Source organism: Miscanthus floridulus, chromosome 3, assembly GCF_019320115.1.
Source record: "Miscanthus floridulus cultivar M001 chromosome 3, ASM1932011v1, whole genome shotgun sequence".
Taxonomy (NCBI): Eukaryota; Viridiplantae; Streptophyta; class Magnoliopsida; order Poales; family Poaceae; genus Miscanthus; species Miscanthus floridulus.
This window is the reverse complement of record NC_089582.1, coordinates 68,097,502-68,120,983: the sequence shown is the minus strand read 5'-3', so window position 1 is coordinate 68,120,983 and position 23,482 is coordinate 68,097,502. Positions and strand designations below refer to the sequence as shown.

The window sequence follows — 23,482 nt, the reverse complement described above, 5'->3', positions numbered from 1 at the left end:
TGGTAATGGGAAATGATCCTTCGGGCATGCTTTGTTAAGTCCAGTATAATCGACGCACATTCTCCACTTCTTGGTCTTCTTTCTGACCAGGACAGGATTAACGAGCCAGTCGAAATGGAAGACCTCCCTGATGAACCCGACTGCCAGGAGTTTGGTGATTTCCTCGCCTATGGCCCTACACCTTTCATCATTAAAGCGACATAGGCATTGTTTGGTGGGCTTAGAGCTCGGGGTAAGGCATAGTGCGTGCTCGGCAGCCTCCCGGGGTATCCTGGCATGTCAGACGGCTGCCATGCGAAGACATCACGATTATCGCGTAGGAAGTCGATGAGCTCACATTCCTATTTGGCCGAGAGCTGGGTCCTGATCCAAACTGTCTTGGTTGGGTTGGTGGGGTCAATTCCCACCGTCTTGGTTTCTTCGAGCAGGCGGAAGGCCGACGAGGAAGTTGGTTGGTTACAGTCTGAGGCTGCCGAGACCGATGACTCCCTAAGCCACGGGAGTTCACATGAGTTGACGACATTAGTGGCGAGCTCATAGTGTTCACGGTCGCACGTGAAGGCATGCGAGAATGCGCTGCTCACAGTGATGCCGCCGTTTTGTCCTGGCATATTTAGCTTGAGGTAGGTGTAGTTGGGGATCACCATGAATCTCGTGTAGAATGGCTGCCCCAAGATGGCGTGGTAGGACCCTAGAAAGTCCACCACCTCAAAGGTGAGGACCTCTGAGCGGAAGTTGGCTCGGCTGCCGAACGTGACGGGTAGATCGATCTACCCGAGCGGGAATGCCTACGCTCCTGGGATTACCCTGTGGAAGGGGGAGCCCACCGGGTAGAGTTCCGATCAGGGGATGCGCATGGCATCAAGGGTGTCGATGTACAGGATGTTGAGACCGCTGCCGTCGTCCATCAGCACCTTCGTAAGCCACTTCTTGCGGACGATGGGGTCGACGATGAGCGGATAGCATCCTGGTCTTGCGACATGGGAGGGATGGTCCCTCTGATCGTAGGTGATCAGAGACTCTGACCAGCTAAGGAAGGAGGGGATGGCCGACTCGACGGCGCATGCCTCTCGATAGCGAACCTTATGCTGTCGCTTGGTCCAGACGACATCAGATCTGCCAAAGATCATGATACATTCATCAGCATTGGGGAAGTCATCCATGTCTTTGCCTACCGTACCTCCCTTCTTAGGTGCTGCCTCTTTGCCGTCTCCCTCCTTTGGCCCGCTGGCCTGTCGGAGGAAATGTTTGAGGAGCTCACACTCCTTGTAGAGGTGTTTGACAGGGTAGGTGTGGTTGGGGCATGGACCGTCCATGAGTTTGTTGAAGTGGTTAGGCAGTCCCTGATGGGGCTGCTTGACTATGCGATCGGTCATGGCGACCAGCGGGGCGCTGTCCGACCGACGTCGATCCTTTTTATTTTTCTTGCCCCTCTACGTGGAGGGGCCCTCGTCCAGGTCCATGTGTTTGGCTTTGACCTTGTCCCGGCCTCCACTCAAGACCGCTCTGACCGCCTCCTCGCTGGAGGCATGGTTGGTGGCTACATCAAGTAGGTCACGGGTGGTACGTGGTTTCAAGCAGCCAAGCTTGTGGATAAGGGACTCACAGTTCGTCCCGGAGGGGAACACGCTGATGACGTCTGCATCGACGATGTCAGGGAGGGAGTTGCATCATTGGGAGAACCTACAGATGTAATCCCGCAGGGACTCGTTGGGCTCTTGCTGATAGCTCTTGAGGTCCTAGGAGTTCCCCGGTCGGACGTACGTCCCCTGGAAATTCCCAACGAAGACCCTCTTGAGGTCTGCCTAATCGCGGATGCTGTCGTGCGGAAGGAATTCGAGCCACGCCCGAACATGTTCCTCCACGCAAATGGGAAGATATTGAATGATGAAGAAGTCATCATCCACTCCTCTAGCCCGACAGGCAAGCCAGAAGTCTTCGAGCCAAATGCCTAGGTTTGTCTCCCAAGTGTATTTGGTGATGTTGGTGGGTGGCCAGAAACGCTGTGGGAACGGTGCTTTCCGGATGCGTCGGCTGAAGGCCCGAGGCCCTGGGCCCTCGGGGCTGGGGCTTCGGTCGTCCGGCCGGCGACTGCGCCTGGGGCGCATTTCGCCGGTTCCCTCGATGGTTTGGCCGGGATTTGTGGCACCTACCACCGTATGGTGGATAGCGTTATTATGTTGGGACCGATGTCGGTCGCTAATGGCGCTACGGGCGTCCTGGTGTGGATCAGGCCGCTTGTGTACCGATGGTAGGTGTGGAGCAGGCGCCTGGTCGGACCGTGGTGTGACTACCGCACTCGAGCCGGTGCTAGCGGCTGTAGCGACGAGCGAACAGAGCGATCCATCTGGCGCGTCCCCGTTCCCCTGGTGGGGAGAGAGGGCGCGCGTCGGAGTCGTGACGTGGAACTTTCCTCCTGTTGGATGGCGGCGGCTTCTACTAAAACCTAGAGGTTTTGGTAGACTGCCCGCTCCTGACGGTGGATGGGCTCGAGAACACCGCGAAGAAGCATCGTTGCAGCAGTGATATTCTAGCCAGCCCGGGCGAATTGTGGGACATTGTTTCCCTTGTTCACGATGTCGCGTTGGACTTGACGAGTGCGACCCCGGGCGCCACCCGCCAGGCCATGTGCGTGGGGCGCAACGTGTTGGGCCGACCAAGCCAACGTAGGCGGCGACTAGTTCTGCCGCCGTTGTCGCAATTCCTCGGCGTGCGCTTGCGCAGATGCGAGGGCCTCCACGCGTGGGTCCAGAGGGGTGTGAGTCTGTGTAGATTCCACAACCACCGGCGGCTGTCCCGGAGAGTCTGCCATGGCGCACTCCCAGGATGGACGGCGGTGTGGTGCCATGTCACCGACGTTGGAATCGTCGCTCACGCCCTCACCATCCAAGGGTTCGTGGGAAGAGGTAGGAGCGCAGCCTGCCATTCCCACGAATTTGGATGTGAGGGGGAAAGGCGCCAGCACCCTTCGGAGTCCCCGGGCGTACGTATCCACAGAGGATGCGAGGCCATAGGGGAACCGACCGTGCGGTGTTTGCGGCGTGGATGACACAGTCTCTCTGAGTGCTCAATTGGGGATAGTAAATGAAAAGTAAGTAACAGTACGCGTATTACTTACAGCGGGGTTTGAGCAGAGAGTTTGCTCGGATAGAAGCACAGATGCTGCGCCGTCAATGTCGCACGTCCCAGAGTCAATGGAGGGCACCCCTTCGACTGGTGCTGGAACGTGTGCCTCCTCGCGGAGGTGGAGTATGCCGAGCTGGTCGGCGACGAAGTCCAGGCTTTCAAAGCGGAAGGCCTAGGAAGGCTCGAAGACGGGTGGAACCCGCATCCCGGTGGGCGAGAGTGCGGGAAATTCCATCGAGCCAAAGCGAATCATATCGCCCGAGCCCGCCACAAAGGGGGTGGTAGAAAAATGGGCCATCCAATTACCAAAAAAGTGTTGAACGTACAGCGTCCTCCCCACGGACGGAGCCAACTATCGGTACAGAAAGTGACCAACTAGTAAATATTTGTAGTTTTGCTGCACGTTGTGATCGGAGGTGGCCTAGCACTCAATGACACAGGATTTATACTAGTTCAGGCAATGTGCCCTACGTCCAGTGTGGGTCGGTCGGTGACTTTATTCCCGAGCCTAGGTACTCGAAGTCTGTAGTGGGGTTACAAACGAGAGAGAGAGAGAGAGAGAGAGAGAGAGAGAGAGAGAGAGAGAGAGAGAGATGGGGCATCCGGTCGGTCCGATCGGAAGGGCCGAGATCGACAGGAGCTATGCTATGAACGAAGTGTCCAAGCGTGTGCTTGATGGGTTGCGAGCTATCGATCTAATGAACCTAAACTTGAAGAAGTCAACTTGGGTTAACTGCCTATGTTTGGAGGGAGCACATCCCCTTTTATAGAAGAAGGGGATGGTTTTACAAGTGAGAGGGAGAGAGAGTACGGATGTTTCTAAACCTTGTTGCCCACGCTGATGGGGACGGGATAATGGTGGGCGCCCGTAATACTGTTGATGTCACTGCAGAATGTCAGGTACATGTGGGAGGTTGAGCTACTTTCTTCAAGACTAGAGGACGTCGGTACCTGCAAAAATGTTGTCTCGCCGACTGGAGGCATGGCTTTACCACATTCGCCTGGTATGGTGAATTCCAGCGCCCACAATACTGTTGATGCCTAGAGGCACATGGGGGGTCTTACCGTACAGGTGTTTTGACCGGTGCCTACAATACTGTAGAGGTAAATGTTGGCGCCTACAATACTATTTGTGGCAGGGTGGTTGTAAAGTACTGTTCTGCAGGGTATGGTCCCTGGTGCCATGGTTTGACTTGTGAGCCCCGTTCTGCCTTCCTTCGTACGCCTTCTGGTTCTTTCCGAGTGGGCATCCCCAGTCGGATGCCCCCAGTCGGCTCTGGTGCGCCAGTCGGAGAATAGCGATGGGCAGGGTTTTCTATGAACCCCGGTCGGAGACACGGGGTCGGAGTCGGAGGCGGTCCTCGGGTTAGGCTTTCCGAGTGGAGGTCGTGCAAAGGCGGCCGGGACCTGACGCTAGCCCTCCGATCGGAGAGGCCGTTCGGAGTTGGCCTAAGCCTGAGCTAGTGCTTCGGTCGGACAAATGGGCCGAAGGCGGCCAGGGCCTGAAGCGAGTGCTCTGGTCTGTTGAATTTAGACTCTTGGGCTGGTCTAGAAGAAAAAAAGACTGCCCTCCTAGGCCGAGCCCTAGCGTGGAAGCCGGTCCCCGAGGGACCCTAGGTTTATGAACTCGACACATTGCATATGCATTTAGGATCTAGTGGAGTGCTAACACCCTAGAAAATGTTTGTGAAAATATGCTAACACACATGCACAAAGGTGAATACACATTGTGTTTAGCACTTGGGAGCAAGGGTAAGAAACTTCACCGGCAGAGTGTCCGCTCGTAGAGTGCAGACAGTCCGACGGTGCCACCGGTCGCCCTGTTTTTCAGTGGACTGAGGAGCCAATGGCTCTATTTCATGGGGACTTCTATTTAAACCCCATGGCCAGCTCAAGCTCACTCTCTTGGCCATTTACATTGAAATAGCAACCTTGTGAGCTTAGCCAAAGCCCTGCCACTTATCTCCATCATTGATTCATCATCTTTGTGAGATTGGGAGAGAATCCAAGTGCATTGCTTGAGTGTTTGCATCTAGAGGAACTTGGTCTTCGTGTTTCGCTGTGGGATTTGCTTGTTGCTCTTGGTGGTTGCCACCACCTAGATGGCTTGGAGCAGTGGAGGTGGATTGGCACGAGTTAGTGATTGTTCATGGCCATCTCCGGTGATTGTGAGGGGATTCGTACCTTCCCCGGCAGAGCGCCAAAAGGTAGCCCTAGTGGATTACTCATGTCATTGAGTTACCTCACTTGTGGATAGGTTCTTACGGTGTCCAATTGTGTGGATGAGGTTTGTGCAACACCTCTTAGCCGCTGAACCACCAAGTGTTGGTTGACACAACGGGGATATAGCGTGTTGGTAAGCACGTAAACCTCGGGAGAAAATTGATTGTCTCTTGCCCTTTGGTATTCTACTGGTGATTGATTTAGTGTTCATCTTATGATTGGTTCACTCCTCTACACGGCGGTATAATCACCCTACTCACTTATTTATATTCTCGCAAACTAGTTGTAGCAAGCTCTTTAGTGTATTTAGAATTGAGAGCTTGCTTTATAGTTTGAGTTCATCTAGTGCAGCTCTTTAGTGTAGTAAGTGTGAGAGCTCTTAGTGAGTAGTGACTTAACAAATTGTGTGTCTAGTGATCATAGAAACTAGAATTATTGGATAGGTGGCTTGCAACCCTTGTAGAGCTAGAGCAAGTTTGCATTTCGCCATTTGTTATACTAATCAAATTGCTCTAGTTGGTTTGTAGATTTTTAAATAGGATATTCACCCCCTCTAGCCATATTAGGACCTTTCAGCCGTCCTCGATCTCTACCAGTGAGCCTTTCTTGTCCAACTGCCTGACACTGATGATGGAGCTCCTTAAGGCCGAGATGTAGTACACGCCAGTGAGAAGGCGGTGCTCCCCCATCTTGGCCTTGAAGATGACCGAGCTAACCCCCGTGCACTAGGAATAGAGTAGCATCCCCCTCCTCTGCTTGTGCAATGTGAGCCTACCCACCGCGGGGTGGAGGAAGGCGGTAGTCCTTGGCCTAGTGGCCAGTCATGCCGTAGTTGTGGTAGGTATCATCCCGGGTTGCCTTGCGCTCGCCGGTGGTGTCGCCATCAGCACCAGCCTACGCTCGGGGTCCTTTCTCCTCTTTCTTCTTCTTTCCACCGCGTGGTCATCGACGACATTCCTTGGAGGAGCTAGACATGATGGAGCCTTCCTCCTTCTTGTCGAAGGCGTGCCACTGCTCCATTGTGTATAGCAGCTTGCCTTCGGCAGCACCTGGCTCGGCGTGAGGCCCCTCCTCGTGATCCTGCACTGCCTTGAGCCTCTCGGTCACGTCCTCGATGGAGAGCTGCTCGAAATCGAGGGGCGTCTCTATCACCATCACGATCTGGAAGTACTTCCTTGGCATGCAGCGGAGGAATTTCTCCACTGCGCGCTCCCCTATGAGGTCGGTGTTGCCGTTGCGCGCCATCTGCTCCATCAGATTTGTCAGGCGGAGGGCAAAGCCTCAACTTGCTCACTCTAGAACCCTAAGGCGATGTATAGTCGCCCGGCGGACACGATCTCCGCCGATGCGCGCCGTAGCCATCGACACCCACGCTAGCTTCGTCGTGTCCTTGTTGGCGAGGGAGGCGCCGATCTTAGTGGGGACGGTGGCGAACAACGCCTCTAGTGCTCGGCGATCGTCGTCGTAGCCAACATGGACAACCTCCCAGAGATGCCGAGCCTGCAGCTTTACCGTCATCAGAAGGCTCGACTCGTGGTAGTTCGACTTGGTGAGCATCGGCCATGGCGTCCCCGCTCCCAAGTCGCGGTAGACGGTCTGCACCGCCGGGTGCGCCACCCGTGAGCGGCTGCGGCGTCCACGGTGCCGCTCTGGTGACGGCGACCGAGGACGGCGCCCTACTGGGCTTCGCGATCCGACGGCCGGCTCCCGCTCCATCTCGTCACATAGCGCTGCGGCCATGGCCGCCGCGGCTTGAGCCGCAGCCGCCGCCTGCCTGGCCGTCTCGACCGTCGTTGCAGCCGCTGCCTCTATGGCAGCAAGGCGTGTGGCACGATTGTTGGCTCCTCCTGCTGCTGGACCGTCGGGGTTGATCACCACACCGGCAGCAGCGGCAGCGGCGCGCTGTCTCTCAATCTGGCTAGCGGTGGACATGGCTGCTCACTCTAGAACCCTAAGGCTTCGATACCAATTGTTGGTCTGATTGGATCTCAGATTCAGATTTGTGAACTATTGGAGGACAACTTGGCCCTTGACCGCTTGTTAGAATTAGAAATGCAATGGCCAGGTCCTTACAATAGCTCTGCCCCTGCTTTTATAGGCAGAGGGCTTTCCTACCTACTCCAGCATAATTTAACCACTAAAGTGGATGTTGAGCATATTCCTAAAACAAGGCTTGGAAGCCAAGGAAAATACAATACCGAAAATTAAGATATAAGTGCTTTGAGACTAGGCTTATCTATCAGGCGGCGCTTCCCTTGGGCGGGCGATAGCGAGATTTCAGGAGGTAAATGTAAGGTGGGATGGCCCTACGTTACCATGCCAACTGAATTTGGGGGACTGGGCATTCTGGACCTCGACAGATTCAGCCGAGCACTGAGACTGAGATGGCTTTGGTTCTCTTGGAGCAGCCCGGACCGGCCATGGAAGGGAACGCCGCTGCCAGTGGACTCAGTGGATGCGACGCTCTTCAATGCTGCTACAAAAGTGACAATTCACAACGGCTGCATGGCGTCCTTTCTGGTTAGATGGCAAAGCTCCAGCCTCCCTCTTCCCACGCCTATATAAGCACAGTAGGAGAAAGAAGCGCATTGTTAGAGAGGCGCTGCTGAGGAAACAATGGATTAAGGACGTCGCTTACAACCTCAGTCATGAACTGCTACATGAATAATTCAGAATGTGGGCAGCCATCCGATCAGCCCAACTTGACCCTCAAGACGACCAAGAAGATGAAATCATTTGGATTCTGGAGGGATCAGGGAAGTACTCAGCTAGCTTAATTTGCGGGTCAAGTGCTTTCTCCTTTCCCAAAACTTATATGGAGAGTTTGGGCACCGCTGCGATGCAAAGTTTTTCTCTGGTTGCTCTTGAAAGACCGGCTATGGGTAGCAGCCCGTTTGCAGGTCCGCGGATGGAAAAACAATTATTTCTGTGCACTTTGCGAAAGGAACCTGGAGACAAGCACTCATCTTTTCATTTAATGTCCATACTCAAGAGAGATTTGGGACATGGTGGCTACCTGGAGTGGTTGTGCCAATCTGGCCCCGGCTAACTGGACGATGCAGCATGAGGCTGAAGAATGGTTCTATACCATGACGGAGCAGGAATCGAAGATGGCGCATACCTTGGCAATCCTAACCCTCTGGAGCATCTGGAAGCAAAGAAACGCGGTGATCTTCCGAGACTCGAGGATAGCGACACAGTCACTCTTCTCAGAAATAAAGGACACCTGCTACACTTGGTCATACGCAGGCGGGAAAGTGCTATCCCCCCATTTGGATTGTTCCAAATTTTGAGAGTAATTAACCCCGTTTTCCTTTAGCCGGCGCAGCGCCTCTGCGCTAGGCTGCGCCCCTCACGCATGTAAAACCGATGTTTGATACTTCTACCTCTCTTATTATTAATGAAACGCCGGGTAACCGGGTCTTTCAAAAAAAAATAGAGAATAATGTAGTCCCTATGAGTGCTTTTGAAGCAAATTGTGGTTGCTCTGAAAAGAATAGAGAGAATCTGGTGGTTTTGTTCATGAAAACCCCTTTTACAGATGACGGATGACACTAACAATCTACTAACAACTCCATCTTAATCTCAACTAAAGAAACAACTACTCCATCCATTCTAAATTGTAAGTCGTCTTTTCTAGATACATAACTTTTATAATATACCTAGACATGGTGTATATTTAAGTGTATAGAAAAACTATATATTTAGAAAAACCAAAACTACTTACAATTTAAAATAGATGAGATATTTTTTCTTTATTATTAATAAACGTGCACCAGCGAATGACCCGGGAGGTCAAAAACAGGAAAAAGAAGAAACTTTACTGAAAGGCGAGCTATACACAAAAACGTGTCATCTAGCCACCCTCTGGCAGAGGCGACAAAGTGGCCAAGAAACTCGCCCGGCCATGCCCCCAAGGTTATTGTTTCTTCTTTGGCCATGTTCGGCTCTGATTTTTCTGCAGTGGCTGTAGCGACTGCTATAAAGTATTCATCATTGTCTAGCAGCTCTAGTTGCTCCTAACTGGTTGCTGGTGCAGTAGCTACAACGCTGCTGTAGCAATCTTTTTCGAGCACATCTTTTGATTTTTTGAAAAAGTCAATCATTGAACTATGCTTGCATTGGAAGGTCCGTACATTTCTTTCTTCTGGATCTTCCAATGTACCAAAATAATATTCGATGTTGGACTACCAATCTTTCACTGTCACCATGGGCGCCTAGGTAGGAGTATTGAGTTATGTGATTGACAACAAAGCAGTAAGTAAGGCCCAAATTCACTCAAAAACCTACAGTCCATGAGGATCGGAGGTGCTAGGCGGTCTCTAGAGCTTGCCAACAGAGAAGGCAAGAGAGGCTGTGTGGCCATCCTCTGATTTGAAGCATGTTAGAGGTCTAGACGCTATCTTAGTCAACCCCGTTCCATAAATCATTGGTGCCGTGGCTAATATCATAACAATCCACCTAAAAATCAGCCTAGTCTCAACTAAACAATCTACACTACTTCTTATCGTCATCTGTAAGCCAACAGAAGCAATTGACTAATTAATCCTACTTAGCTGACTCATTGACTCTGGCTTCTTGTTGTGCAAAAATGTAGGACAGGACAACCAAGATTGACCATGGAGGTCCTGAGGCTAAGAGCCCTCGCCAGCAAGAAATGATACTTTTTATTACAAAGAAACTTTAGATTCAGTAAGCCTTCGCCTTACTAGTTGTCATTGTCATCATCTCTAGTCGAGGTAGAGAAGATGTGACGAATACCTCTGTTAGAGCAGTTTTTTTAGGAGAACCTCTGTTAGGCAACTAGCAGTGAAGGTCAGTTGGGCCATTGAGAATCTTGTAATGAGGTCCAGCCCTTTGGGCTTATTGCCTGTTCATGTGGGAAATATAAGCACGAAGTCGGCTTGTAAAGGGTTATCGTGGAACTGAAGTAACAAACTCCACCATGAATAGCTTATGTTATTCCCAGCTACTTCTCTTCTTGCCCCCAAATTCCGCTTTCAATTAAAGAAACCCTGTGATTCTCTTTCTATGTCACGAGAAGATTGTGACAATTTGGTATCCAGAGCCTTGATTCCCCCATGATTTTTACCCAAAAACTTTTTCTCACGTGGCTACTCCGCTTAGTTCAGGTTCCCGTGAGGCATCCACCGAAGTGTAGGATCATATAGCCTTGAGGATTTGATGAAGAAGTTCAAGGAATTTTACCTAATGATGCAGTAGACCCACAACTAGCTAAGTGGGTTGATGCATGGTGGTCGATGGGGCAGCTATTGCAGCAGTCCAAGGAAATGGCAAAGCGACTACAATATCTCAAGTCGGCTCCTCCACCGTCCTTATCGCTGCCACTGCCTCAACCATATTGGTACCTGCAACCTTGGCCACCAGCGTGGCTCAACCCATTCGACCTCAACCTCGCCCCACCACGGATGACACGCTCACCTACGCCACATCCGGAGTGGCCCAACGAGCACCATCATGACCACCTCCACCCGTATGCTAGTGGAGGCATTCTCAAATCTCCTTCGCCGCGCCTAGTCACAAGTATGTGCCCTAAACCGTTTGTGCAGTGCATTCCATCGAGTTCTAGGGATCAGGACGGGGACGTGCATGTGACCACCGTAGCCAAAGTTGGAATTCCCCAAATTTGATGGTCACAACCAAAGATTGTAGCATGATAAGTGTAACATGTATTTTGTTGGCACGGTAGCAACCTAGTTACAATCTATTGAGAAGAGTTGTCGTGTTCAATGATTCTCTATGTAATGCGGTGATGACTCGCTTTGATAAAGATCATTGTGGCGTTCAGCTGAAGCAATTGGACACCCTGAAGCCAGTGGGCTTGGTCCTTGAGTACCAAGAAAGGTTTGAGATCATGCTCAACATCTTCAATTGGTCTTTCAAACTCTTCATCAACATCGGTTTCTACTGAAGAAATCCGAATGTGTTCTAGCTCAGTAGGAATTATAGTATTTGGGTCATATCATTTCTGGCTAAGGTGTGGCAACTGAACCAAGCCTCAAAATGCAGGCTTTGGCTCACATGCATCCTTAAAGGAGTTAAGAGGTTTTCTAGTCTTGATTGGATATTACACGAGATTCATTAAGCATTACGGTCTTCTCAACAAGCCTCTCACTCATATGCTCAAGAAAGGGTGTCAATTTCACTAGACACCTCAAGCTGAGGAAGCTTTTCAAATTTTGAAACAAGCATGATTGACTGACTAGTTCTAGTAGTAGGGATGAAAATGGATGGGATAAATCCCCTACCGTTTTCCATTTTATACCGATCATTTCCGTACTAACTATTAGGATAATTGTATATATGAAAGGTACCCCCCACAATGGCTATGTGGTGATTCCCCAACACCTTTCTAGACTAAAGGGAAAATATGGTAACAGGACACGATTTGATAGGGACCGGGACTGCGACCCAAAGAGATAGGGGATTTCCTGCCTGTATTTGTGGTATATCCTATTTGACCAGGATTATTCCATATTTGTCCCATTTTAAGTTTTGTCGGTATAAGCTTAATAACTTCTATCCCCATCCTAGTCTCCCCAGTGGCCTATTCTGTAGAGGCCCAAATTGGCCCAACAATACGTCCGCTCAATCAGCTGCCGCCACCCCAAGATGTGTGAGCGCGAATCGCTGCCTCCACCTCTCACCTAGTCAGCAAGGCCCCAAGCGCCTGCACTTGTCATGACGACATCACGAGTGGCTGCTCAGGCACTACTACTTCATTGATAGATTGTTGCCTTTGCATTCTCCTTGGTGCTTGCTTGCTGGTGTGTGGCCGTGTGGGGGTAGCATAGAGGCAGCACCAAGCACTCTAGGGAAGCCATGCTGCAACATGCTTGCATATTTGCATGAAGACAGGCAGACCTTCAATTTAGCAGGTGCAAAGCAGGCACATGTAATCCTAGTTATTGTCCATTCCTGTCATATTTCTGATCATTTTTTTTTTCATTTTCGTATAGCCATATATCTTGCTACCGCTAGCGTTACCAGCTATTCCTGTCCCATTCCTATTTCCGGTAAAAAGATACAGTAGTGGAAATGGGAGAGGGTGTTCCCATCTATTTCCTTTCATCTTCATCCCTATCTAGTAGTGCCCAACATCTCAAAAACAATTTATTATTGAAAATGATGCTAGTGATATTGGAGTGGGACCTGTTTTGATGCAGGATGATCATCCAAACATCTTATACGAGTAAGACATTTTTAACAAGGAAATAGGCATTGTCCACTTATGGGTAAAGAATGTATGGCCATTCGATTAGCTATTGACAAATGGAGACCTTATTTGCATGGACAGTAGTTCATCATCAGAACTGATTATAACAGTCTCTTGCATGTAACTGAGCAGGTGGTGACATCTTGGCTCCAATAGAATGCTCTATTAAAGTTGAATGGATTTACACTTCAAAGTCTAGTATAAGAAAGGCAACACCAATGCTGCTGCAGATGCATTATCTAGACATCCAAATCCAGAGGCTGTCTCTGTCAGCACTCCATCTTGGATGGATAAATTACATGAAGGTTATGAAGATAATCCTATGGCCAAGAATCTATTAACTGAATTGGCTATGACTAAAGAGTATTCTCAAGGCTATTCTCTATGTGATGGACTGATGGTGTCATCAAATATAAAGGCAAAGTGTAGGTGGGTAATAATCAGTTGGCTTATTAACATATATTGAAGACTTTACATAGGTCGGGAGTTGGGACATTCTGACATCACCAATACTTATCACATAGTTAAATCTCTGTTTGCTTAGCCTAATTAAAGCAAAGTGTTACTACCTTTGTTCAATCATGCATGCTCTATGTGTCAACACGTAGGTGGAGCATGTGAAGATACCTGATCTTATTCAACCCTTGGAGGTCCCAACACAAGCTTGGACTGTAGTTTGTCTTGAACTTCATTGAAGGGTTGCCAAGTTAGGTAGGTTTTGATTCCATATTGGTGGTTGTTGATATTTGATAAGTTTACAAAGTATGGTCATTTATTGCATTTGACACATGCATACACTACCTTGCAAACAGATCAATTATGTTTCACAACATTTACAAGTTGCATGGTCTACCACAAGCTTTGCTTACTGATAGAGACTGTATTTTCACAAGTAATTTGTGGCGAGAACTATTTTATCTCACTGATACTTAATTATGCATGAGTTCTTATTACTATCCTTAGTTAGATGGACAGTCTAAGTGCCTTAAAACTTATCTTCGTTGTGATATTTATGCATGTCCAAGAGACTGGAGTAAGTGGCTTCCAAGCAATGGCTGAATTTTGGTAGAACACTTCTTATCAATCTACCTTGGTTAAGACACTGTTTGAAGTCTTGTATGGACACTGGCCCTGCCAATTGGGAACTTGCGGATCTTCAACAATGCTTAGTCCCTAACTTGGTTGACTAGCTAGTTGAAGGACTTAATTTGCTCATCACCAGACTTCTTCAGCAACAGCTACCCAAAGCTCAGCAAAGGATCAAAACATAGGTGGATAATCATCGATCACCGCGAAGTTTTCAAGTTGGGGACAAGGTGTATTTGAAGCTACAACCTCATGTCAAGTCCCCTATTGCTTATCGTGGTAACAGGAAGCTAACCTTTATATTCTATGACCCTTACAAAGTGTTGGCCAGATGGATAGTTGGCTTACAAATTGGATTTGCCATCGGTTGTCCAAATTCCCCAGTAGTTCATGTATCACTTCTCACCCTTGATGCGACCATGGCGGTAGTTCTGGTGTGCGTTCTCATTGAGCTCTTTTCAACAAAGGCAATAAATTTGTGGAGAAGGTGGAAATCCAGTGGGAAGGCCTTCCTCGAGACATGGCTTCTTGGAGAAATGAAGCTGATTAAAGTGATGGTACCTGATGTTCACATCTTGAGGACAAGTTGTTGCTAAATGGGAGGTCAATGTGACAAGTTGCAGTGATGGCTGGTTGGGCGATGTTGTCGAGTATTGTAATGAGGTCCATCCCACTGAGCTTATTGCCGGTTTGTGTGGGAAATATTAGCATGAAGTCGGCTTGTAAAAAGTTATTGTGGAATTGAAGTAATGAACTCCTCCCTAGATTGCTTCTATCCTTCCCAACTACTACTCTTCTTGCTCCAAATTCCCCTTCCAATTACACAAATCCTGTGATTCTCTTTCTCTATCGCCGGTGAAACCATCATCGCCATTTCGTTGATCGGAGACGCAAAATTACTCTAAATCCTTGCCATCGTTGGAGTGAAGGGAGCACGAAACCTAGCACTAAAAACTTGGCATGAGAACCTAACCCTAAAACTTGTACTCAATCTACTGGCAAGGCGATGAACATAAGAGAAAATATAGACTCACAAAGTGGTCTATTCTTTGCTAGCCAAAGGAGGGTGGTTTAGGAATAGTTGATTTCAATCTTAAGAACATCGCTTTGCTGAGTAAATGGCTCTTCAAGCTCCTAACAACAGATGGTACTTGGTAACAATTGCTACGAAATAAATATCTAGGTTCTAAACCTTTAGTGCAAGTGGAACGTAAACAATGTGATTCTCATTTTTGGGCTAGCTTGCTGAGGTGAAATATGATTTCCTCCGCTTTGGATATTTTATTATTAAAGATGGATCACAGGTCCGATTCTGGGAAGACAAATGGTTAGGCAATGAGTTTGATGAACCAATACCCTGGTTTATACAACATTGTTAGGCCAAAATTTGTCACAATTTCAGAAGCACTGAGTTCCCATCCACCTAATTTTTCCCGGAGAAGAGATCTAATAGGCCCTAAATTAGTGGAGTGGAATCATCTATTAGCACGTCTAGCCAATTTTTCGTTGTTACAAGGTCATGATGAATTCTACTGGACTTTGCATCTGAATGGGAAATTCTCGGTGAAATCTCATTATAAAGCAATGATACAAACCCTAGGTCCTAATCTGAATAAACGGTTATGGAAACTAAAAGCGCCTCTTAAGTTAAAGATTTTTCTGTGGTATCTTAGGAGGGGGTAGTGTTAAAAAAGGACAATCTAATTAAGTGTAATCGGCATGGAAACAAAACTTGTTGCTTTTGTCACGAAGAGGAGACAATTCAGCACTTGTTTTTTTACTGTCGTTCCACATGATTCATTTGGAGTTTTTTCTCAAATAGCCTTTAACCTAACCAAAACCCAAAGTGTACAACATATGTTTGGCAGCTGGCTAAATGGAGTTACAAAACATTTGAGATCTATAGTTCTGCTTGGGGCAGCTGTGACCTGTTGGTCTATTTGGTTAAACAGGAATGATTTTGTTTTTGAAAAGAAAAAACCTAATTCTCCTTTGCAGGTTATCTATGCAATCTCCCACAGGCTCCTTTCTTGGGCTATCCTTTAGAGTTCGGAGTTCCAGGATATAGTTGTGGTGGCATCACGACGTTTGGAGCAGGTGGCGAAGGATATCTTTACCCGGGCATATGGATGGCAATCTAGTCTTAGGATTGAATGTCACTAGAGTTTGCTCAGTCTTTTATATACCTTTAGCTGTGTGCTCTAGGCAGAGGCTGGAAGCTTTTCATTCCAAAGTCGTGTATCAACTCGATGTACCGCTACTAGAATGCAGTAAAATCTTCTGTTTCCAAAAAAATTATGGACATGTGAGTCTCCACTCCCTTTAGCTGTTGTCGAGATCACCAGAGAGAGAGAGAGAGAGAGAAGCCAGATATGGAGGTTGTGCACTACGCGGCTGCTAAGAATTTCCCTTATTAGTCTGTCCTTTATTAACCGGACACTTCTATTTACATAGAGAAGTTTACTTAATCATTAACCAACTAAATAGCCAATCTGATCCTTACGGTCTATATTTACAATAATAAATAATTTCCTAATCTACTACCTATATATAAACATGTACTCCATCTCAAACAAATTGGCAACGTGTACACAGAAGGTACTCCTTCTCAAACAAAGGAACAAAAGTCAATATACACATTACAACCTGATTTGACTTCAATGGTAGCAGTAAAAATAGAGAAACCTAGACTCAATGGCAGTAGTTGAAAGCTCTAGTTTGGTTTTGGTGAATTGATGAAACCCTAAGTGCTAACCTAGTTTATCAAGTGATCATGAGATAGGTAGCACATTCCAGGTGGTGAACCAAATGAAGATCATAACATGATGATGATGCCATGATGATGATCAAGTGCTTGGACTTGGAAAGAAGAAAGAGAAAAACAAAAAGCTTAAGGCAAAGGTATAGACCATAGGAGCTATTTTGTTTTGGTGATCAAGACACTTAGAGAGTGTGATCACATTTAGGTTTGATAGCCGTACTATTAAGAGGAGTGAAACTCGTATCGGAATGCGGTTATCAAAGTGCCACTAGATGCTCTAACTCATTGCATATGCATTTAGGATCTAGTGGAGTGCTAACACCCTTGAAAAATATTTGTGAAAATATGCTAACACATGTGCACAAGGTGATACACTTGGTGGTTGGCACATTTGAGCAAGGGTGAAGAAGTTAGAAGTGATTGGTCGCAATGATGCTAGCGTCGGTTAACTGACCGGACGTTGGGTCGCTCTGCGACCGGACGCTGAAGGGCTGCGTCCAGTTGTGTAGCCGGTCAGCACAGTGATTAGGGTTAAGCACCGGACACTGGGCTGTGTCCGGTCAAGCATGACCAGACGCGTCCGGTCGGCAAAAACATGTTTTTGACCCTTACTGTAAACGACCGAACGCTGAGGGTTCAGCGTCCGGTCAGTTCTATCAGAGCGTTCGGTCAACTTGTCGACCGTTGAGATCAAACATTCACTATTGAACGCAGGAGACATGTGGACGCCATCGGGCGACCGAACGCTGAGGAGCAGCGTCCGGTCAGTTGGACCAGAGCGTCCGGTCTGCCCGTGTTATGCCCAGTGAAAGAGTATAGCAGCTCTATTTCATGGGGGCTTCTATTTAAGCCCTATGGCTGGCTGTGGCTCATGACTTTTGGTCATTTTCATTGACATAGCAACCTTGTGAGCTTAGCCAAAGCCCTCCTACTCATCTCCATCATTGATTCATCATCATAGTGAAATTAGGAGTGATCCAAGTGCATTGCTTGAGTGATTGCATCTAGAGGCTCTTAGTGTTTGTGTTTTGCTGTGGATTTCGCTTGTTACTCTTGGTGGTTGCCGCCACCTAGATGGCTTGGAGCGGCGAGGATCGTTGAGCGGAGGGTGGTGATTGTCTCTGGCTCCGATCGTGGTGATTATGAGGGGTTCTTGACCTTTCCCCGGTGGAGCGCCAAAAGGTACTCTAGTGAATTGCTCATGGCTTGTATGATCCTCATCTTGTGTTGGTTGTGCGGCACCCTATTGAGGGTTTGGCATGTGATGCCAATTAGCGCGTGAACCTCCAAGTAAGTGAATCGCCACAATGAGGACTAGCTTGCCGGCAAGCAAGTGAACCTCGGTAAAAAATCATTGTGTTCATCACTGATTCCGAGGTGATTGGTCTTCATTGGTATTCATCCTTGTGATTGATTGGTTCTTTCATCTACAAGGCGGTATAACCTTCTTGATCACTCTCTTTACTTTACCGCAAACTAGTTGACAAGCTCTTTAGTGTAGCTAGTTGTGAGAGCTTGCTTGCTTGGTTGGTGTGGCTCTTTAGTTAGACTTTGAGAGCACACTAACATAGGGTAGTGTCATAGCTATTGTGTGAATAGACACTATCTAAACTAGAATTATGGTAGGTGGCTTGCATTTTTGAGTAGGCTAGCGTAACACTTGCTTCGCCTCATAATTGTCTAACCATTTTGTTAAGTGTTGTTGTAAAAAATTTTATTAGGCTATTCACCCCCTCTCTAACCATTAGGACCTTTCAAGTGGTATTAGAGCCGAGGTCACCATGATTTGAGGCTTAACAACCTTCGGTGTAAAAATGGCTCAAATCAACAACACCAAGAAGCCACCCCAATTTGATGGTATAAATTATCCTTATTGGAAGTCAAAGATGACCACACACATCAAGTCAATCAATAGAAAAGTGTGGAAGGTAGTTGAAACCAAAATTGAGATTGGTGATCCAAAGAATCCCACCGCCGCCGAAGAAGTGCTTCTCTAAAACAATGACATTGCTCTAAGTGCTATTCATGATGCAATTGATGAAAGAACATTTGAGCAAATCAAGAATATTGAGATGGCTCATGAGGCTTGGAAGAAGTTAAAAGAATCATTTGAGGGCACTCAAGCCATGAAAGGTGCAAAGGCTTACATTCTCAAGGAGAAGTTTGCAAGCTTCAAGATGAAGGAGGATGAGAGTGTGCCAAAGATATTTCATAGGCTTCAAGTGCTTATCAATGATCTCAAAGCACTTGGAGAAGAGATGAAGGACAAGGACTTCTCCCACAAGTTCTTGAGATGCTTACCTTCAAGATTTGGCACATTGGTCACAATTCTAGTGAGGAGTGGTTTGGACACCATGACACCAAACCAAGTGTTGGGAGTCATCATGACCGATGATACATATAGAGATGAAGATGAGAAGGAAGAAAAGAAGGAGAAGAAAGATGAGAAGAAGGATGAGAAGAAGAAGAGCATGGCATTCAAGGCCACATCATCTAAGGGCAAAGCTAAGCAAGAAACATCAAGTGAAGATGATGATTCATGGGATGATGATGATGATGAGAAGATGGCTCTCTTTGTCAAGAGATTGGCAAGTTCATGGTGAAGAAGGGCTACCATGCTAGAAGAAAGAAGTCTTCATCCAAGAACAAAGAAGTGTCAAGAAGGTGCTTCAAGTGTGGAAGCAAAGATCATCTTGTTGCTCAATGGCCATACAATAGCGACAATGATGATGACAACAAGAAGAACAAGAAGAAAGACAAGAAGGAAAAGAAAGAGAAGAAGGACAAGATGGCATTCAAAAAGAAGGGTGGTTCATATGTAGTCACTTGGGATAGTGATGCTTCCTCAAGTGATGATGATGATGATAGTGATGATAACAAGACCACCAAGAAGAAGGTTCTTGCAAGTATTGCCATCAATAAGAAGCCTTCTCTCTTTGAATCTTCATCATGCTTCATGGCTAAGGCCACTAAGGTACAATCTTGTGATGATGAAAGTGATGAAGAACATGTTGATGATAATGAACATGAAAATAAAAATGATAGTGATAGTGATGATGATGATCCTACTAAGGATGAATTAATTGACATGCTAGAAGATGCTAGAGAACACTTTGATATCAAGAGAAGGGAATGCAAAAGCTTGCGTAAGGAACTAAAAGCCCTTAAGCAAGCCTTTGAGAGCTCAATGCATCTTATGAGAGGCTAGAGGAAGCCAATGAGAAGCTTGGCAAAGCTCACAAAAAGCTTGAAAGGCTCATTCCTTTTTGCTTGATGAGCAAAATAAAAAGAAGCATGTTGAAACTTGCAATGTAAGTCTAACTTGTGATATAATTGATGAATCACTATCTATGCCTATCATTGTTGCTTCTACTAACCCTTCTTGTAGCACTTCCACTTCTACCTCATCTAGTAGTGATGGTCTCACTTGTGATACCTCCCTAGTGGTTGAGAATGAGAACCTCAAGAAGGAGGTCAACAAGCTCACTCACACCTTAGCTAAGGCTTATGGTGGTGAGGACCACTTGCTTATGTGCTTGGGTAGCCAAAGAGCTTCTCTCTATAAAGAGGGATTGGGCTATACCCCCAAGAAAGGCAAAGCGGCCTTTGCTCCTCACAAGACTAGTTTTGTGAAGAACAATGGTTAGTTTTGCACTAGTTGCAAGCAAGTGTGTCACAAAGAGCAAGAATGCAAAAACAAGAGCAAAAATGCTAATGTATCCTCCATTAAGCTTGATTCATGATATATGCTTACCAGGGGTACAAATGGTGTAAAGGCTAAGTTCATTGGTAAACCATGGAAGGGCTCAAAGAAGAAAGCCATTTGGGTACCAAAGAGCCTAGTGACTAACCTTCAAGGACCCAAGCAAGTTTGGGTACCTAAAAAGAATTGATCTTCTTTTGTAGGTCAATTACAAAGCCAGAGGAAGGCATTGGGTTCTTGATAGTGGGTGCACTCAACACATGATCGGTGATGCAAGAATATTCAACTCAATCAACACCAATGACAATGATGGTTATGATAGTATCACATTTGGTGACAATGGCAAAGGCAAGGTCAAAGGGCTTGGTAAGATTACAATATCCAATGACATGAGCATATCCAATGTGTTGCTAGTAGAGAGCTTGAACTTCAATTTGCTATCCATGGCACAATTGTGTGATCTTGGATTCAAATGCATATTTAGGGTAGATGATGCAGAAATCATAAGTGTAGATGGCTCTAACTTAATCTTCAAAGGCTTTAGATATGAGAATCTATACGTGGTTGATTTCAATGCTAGTGAAGCTAAATTATCTACATGCTTGTTCACTAAGTCTAGCATGGGTTGGTTATGGTATAGAAGGCTTGGTCATGTTGGAATGAAACAATTAAATAGATTGATTAAGCATGACTTGGTTAGAGGCTTGAAAGATGTTGTGTTTGAAAAGGATAAGCTTTGTAGCTCTTGTCAAGCCGGCAAACAAGTTGGAAACACCCATCCTAAGAAAAGCATGATGAACACTAGTAAAGCATTTGAGTTATTGCACATGGATTTGTTTGGGCCAACACAATACACTAGCATCGGTGGTAATAAATATGGCTTTGTGATAGTGGATGATTACACTAGATACACATGGGTATTCTTTCTAGTGGACTAAAGTGATGTGTTTGCAACATTCAAATCATTTGTCAAAGGCATTCACAATGAATTTGAAACAACCATCAAGAGAGTTAGAAGTGACAATGGTAGTGAGTTCAAAAATACTAGAATTGATGAGTTATGTGATGAATTTGAAATTAGACATCAATTCTCGGCTAAGTACACTCCATAATTAAATGGCCTTGTTGAGAGGAAAAATAGAACACTCATTGATATGGCAATGTCTATGCTTAGTGAGTACAATGTGAGTCAATCTTTTTGGGCCGAAGCTATCAACACGGCTTGCTATTGTAGCAACCACCTCTATTGTCACCGATTGAAAGAGAAGACACCATATGAGATCTTGAATGGTAGAAAGCCAAACATTGCATATTTTTGGGTCTTTGGTTGCAAATGCTATATCTTAAAGAAAGGCATAAGATTGGGCAAGTTTGATAAGAAATGTGATGAAGGATTCCTACTTGGCTATTCCACCACAAGCAAAGTATATAGAGTTTGGAATTTGGATAGTGGTACTCTTGAGGAAGTTCATGATGTTGAATTTGATGAAACCAAGGGTTCACAAGTAGAGAATGAGAACTTAGAAAATGTTAGAGGCATTCAACTTTCAAATGCGATGAAGAACATGGATGTTGGTGAATTGAGGCCTAGGCAAGTGAATGATGATGAAGATGATCAAGTGCAAGTGCTCTCTAACTCAAATGTGCTAGATGATACAAATCAAGTTAGTGCAAGTGGCTCTCATGATAATGAACAAGATCAAGTGGCTAGTGCATCATCTCAACCCAATGATCAAGCAAGTGCAAGCAATCAAGTTCCAATCCTCCAACCAACCAATGTTGCAAGAGATCATCCTTTGGACACTATAATTGGAGATATTTCAAGAGGTGTACAAACAAGATTAAGATTGGCATCATTTTGTGAACACTTCTCATTTGTGCCATCCATTGAACCAAAGAAGATAGATGATGCTTTGAAGGATGTTGATTGGGTGAATGCTATGCATGAAGAATTGAATAACTTCACAAGAAATCAAGTATGGGAGTTGGTAGAAAGACCAAAGGGACACAATGTGATTGGAACCAAATGGGTCTTTAGAAACAAGCAAGATCAAGATGGGATAGTAGTAAGGAACAAAGCAAGATTGGTAGCACAAGGCTATACACAAGTTGAAGGTCTTGACTTTGGAGAAACATATGCCCCAGTTGCTAGATTGGAAGCAATTAGAATCTTGCTAGCCTATGCTTGTGCCCACAACATCAAGCTTTATCAAATGGATGTTAAGAGTGCATTTCTCAATGGCTACATCAATGAAGAAGTATATGTTGAGCAACCTCTCGGTTTTAAAGATGATAAGAAGCCCAACCATGTGTACAAGTTGAAGAAGGCATTGTATGGCTTGAAGCAAGCACCTAGAGCATGGTATGAGAGATTGAGGAACTTCCTCCTCTCTAATGGGTTCACAATGGGCAAGGTTGACACCACTCTATTCATCAAGAAGATTGGAAAAGATCTATTTGTTTTGCAAATCTATGTAGATGACATCATATTTGGATCAACAAATCAAGAATTTTGTGATGAGTTTGGAAAGATGATGGCTAATGAGTTTGAAATGTCAATGATTGGAGAGTTGAGTTACTTCCTTGGTCTTCAAATCAAGCAATTAAAGAATGGTACATTTGTGAGTCAAGGCAAGTACATCAAGGACATGATCAAGAAGTTTGGAATGATTGATAGCAAAGTCATCAGCACACCAATGGGAACCAATGGCAACTTGGATAGTGATGCAAGTGGAAACATGGTGGATCAAAAGTTGTATCGGTCTATGATTGGAAGCCTACTCTATGTGACCGCATCAAGGCCGGATGTTATGTTTAGTGTATGCATGTGTGCAAGATTTCAAGCCTCACCAAGAGAAAGTCATTTGAAGGCTACAAAGAGAATATTGAGGTACTTGAAGCATACACCAAATGTTGGTTTGTGGTATCCCAAAGAAGCAAAGTTTGAGCTAGTTGGTTACTCTGACTCGGATTATACGGGATGCAAGGTTGAAAGGAAGAGCACCTCGGGCACATGTCAATTGTTGGGAAGATCAATTGTTTCATGGTCATCAAAGAAGCACAATAGTGTTGCATTATCAACCGCCGAAGCCGAATACATATCCGCCCGTAGTTGTTGTGCACAAGTACTTTGGATGAAGGCCACTTTGTGTGACTTTGGAATCAAGTTCAAGAAAGTGCCATTGCTATGTGACAATGACAGTGCAATCAAGTTAACCAACAATCTGGTTCAACATGCAAGAACAAAGCACATTGATGTCCGCCACCATTTCATAAGAGATCACCAACAAAAAGGGGACATTTGCATTGAGAGTGTAGGCACTGAAGATCAACTTGCCGATATATT

At 46.1% G+C, this 23,482-nt stretch overlaps 1 protein-coding gene across 1 annotated transcript; it reads right to left on the bottom strand.

Moving 5' to 3' along the window:
* Nucleotides 1-341: 341 nt before the first annotated feature.
* On the bottom strand, nucleotides 342-647 carry LOC136543856 (uncharacterized). The gene has a single exon (XM_066536193.1). It carries the CDS (start codon nucleotides 645-647, stop codon nucleotides 342-344), a length of 306 nt encoding a protein of 101 aa, XP_066392290.1.
* Nucleotides 648-23,482: the final 22,835 nt, after the last annotated feature.

What these genes read in the sequence shown, in the direction of transcription:
- LOC136543856 (XM_066536193.1), bottom strand. Translation starts at nt 647, where the DNA reads ATGGTGATCCCCAACTACACCTACCTCAAGCTAAATATGCCAGGACAA.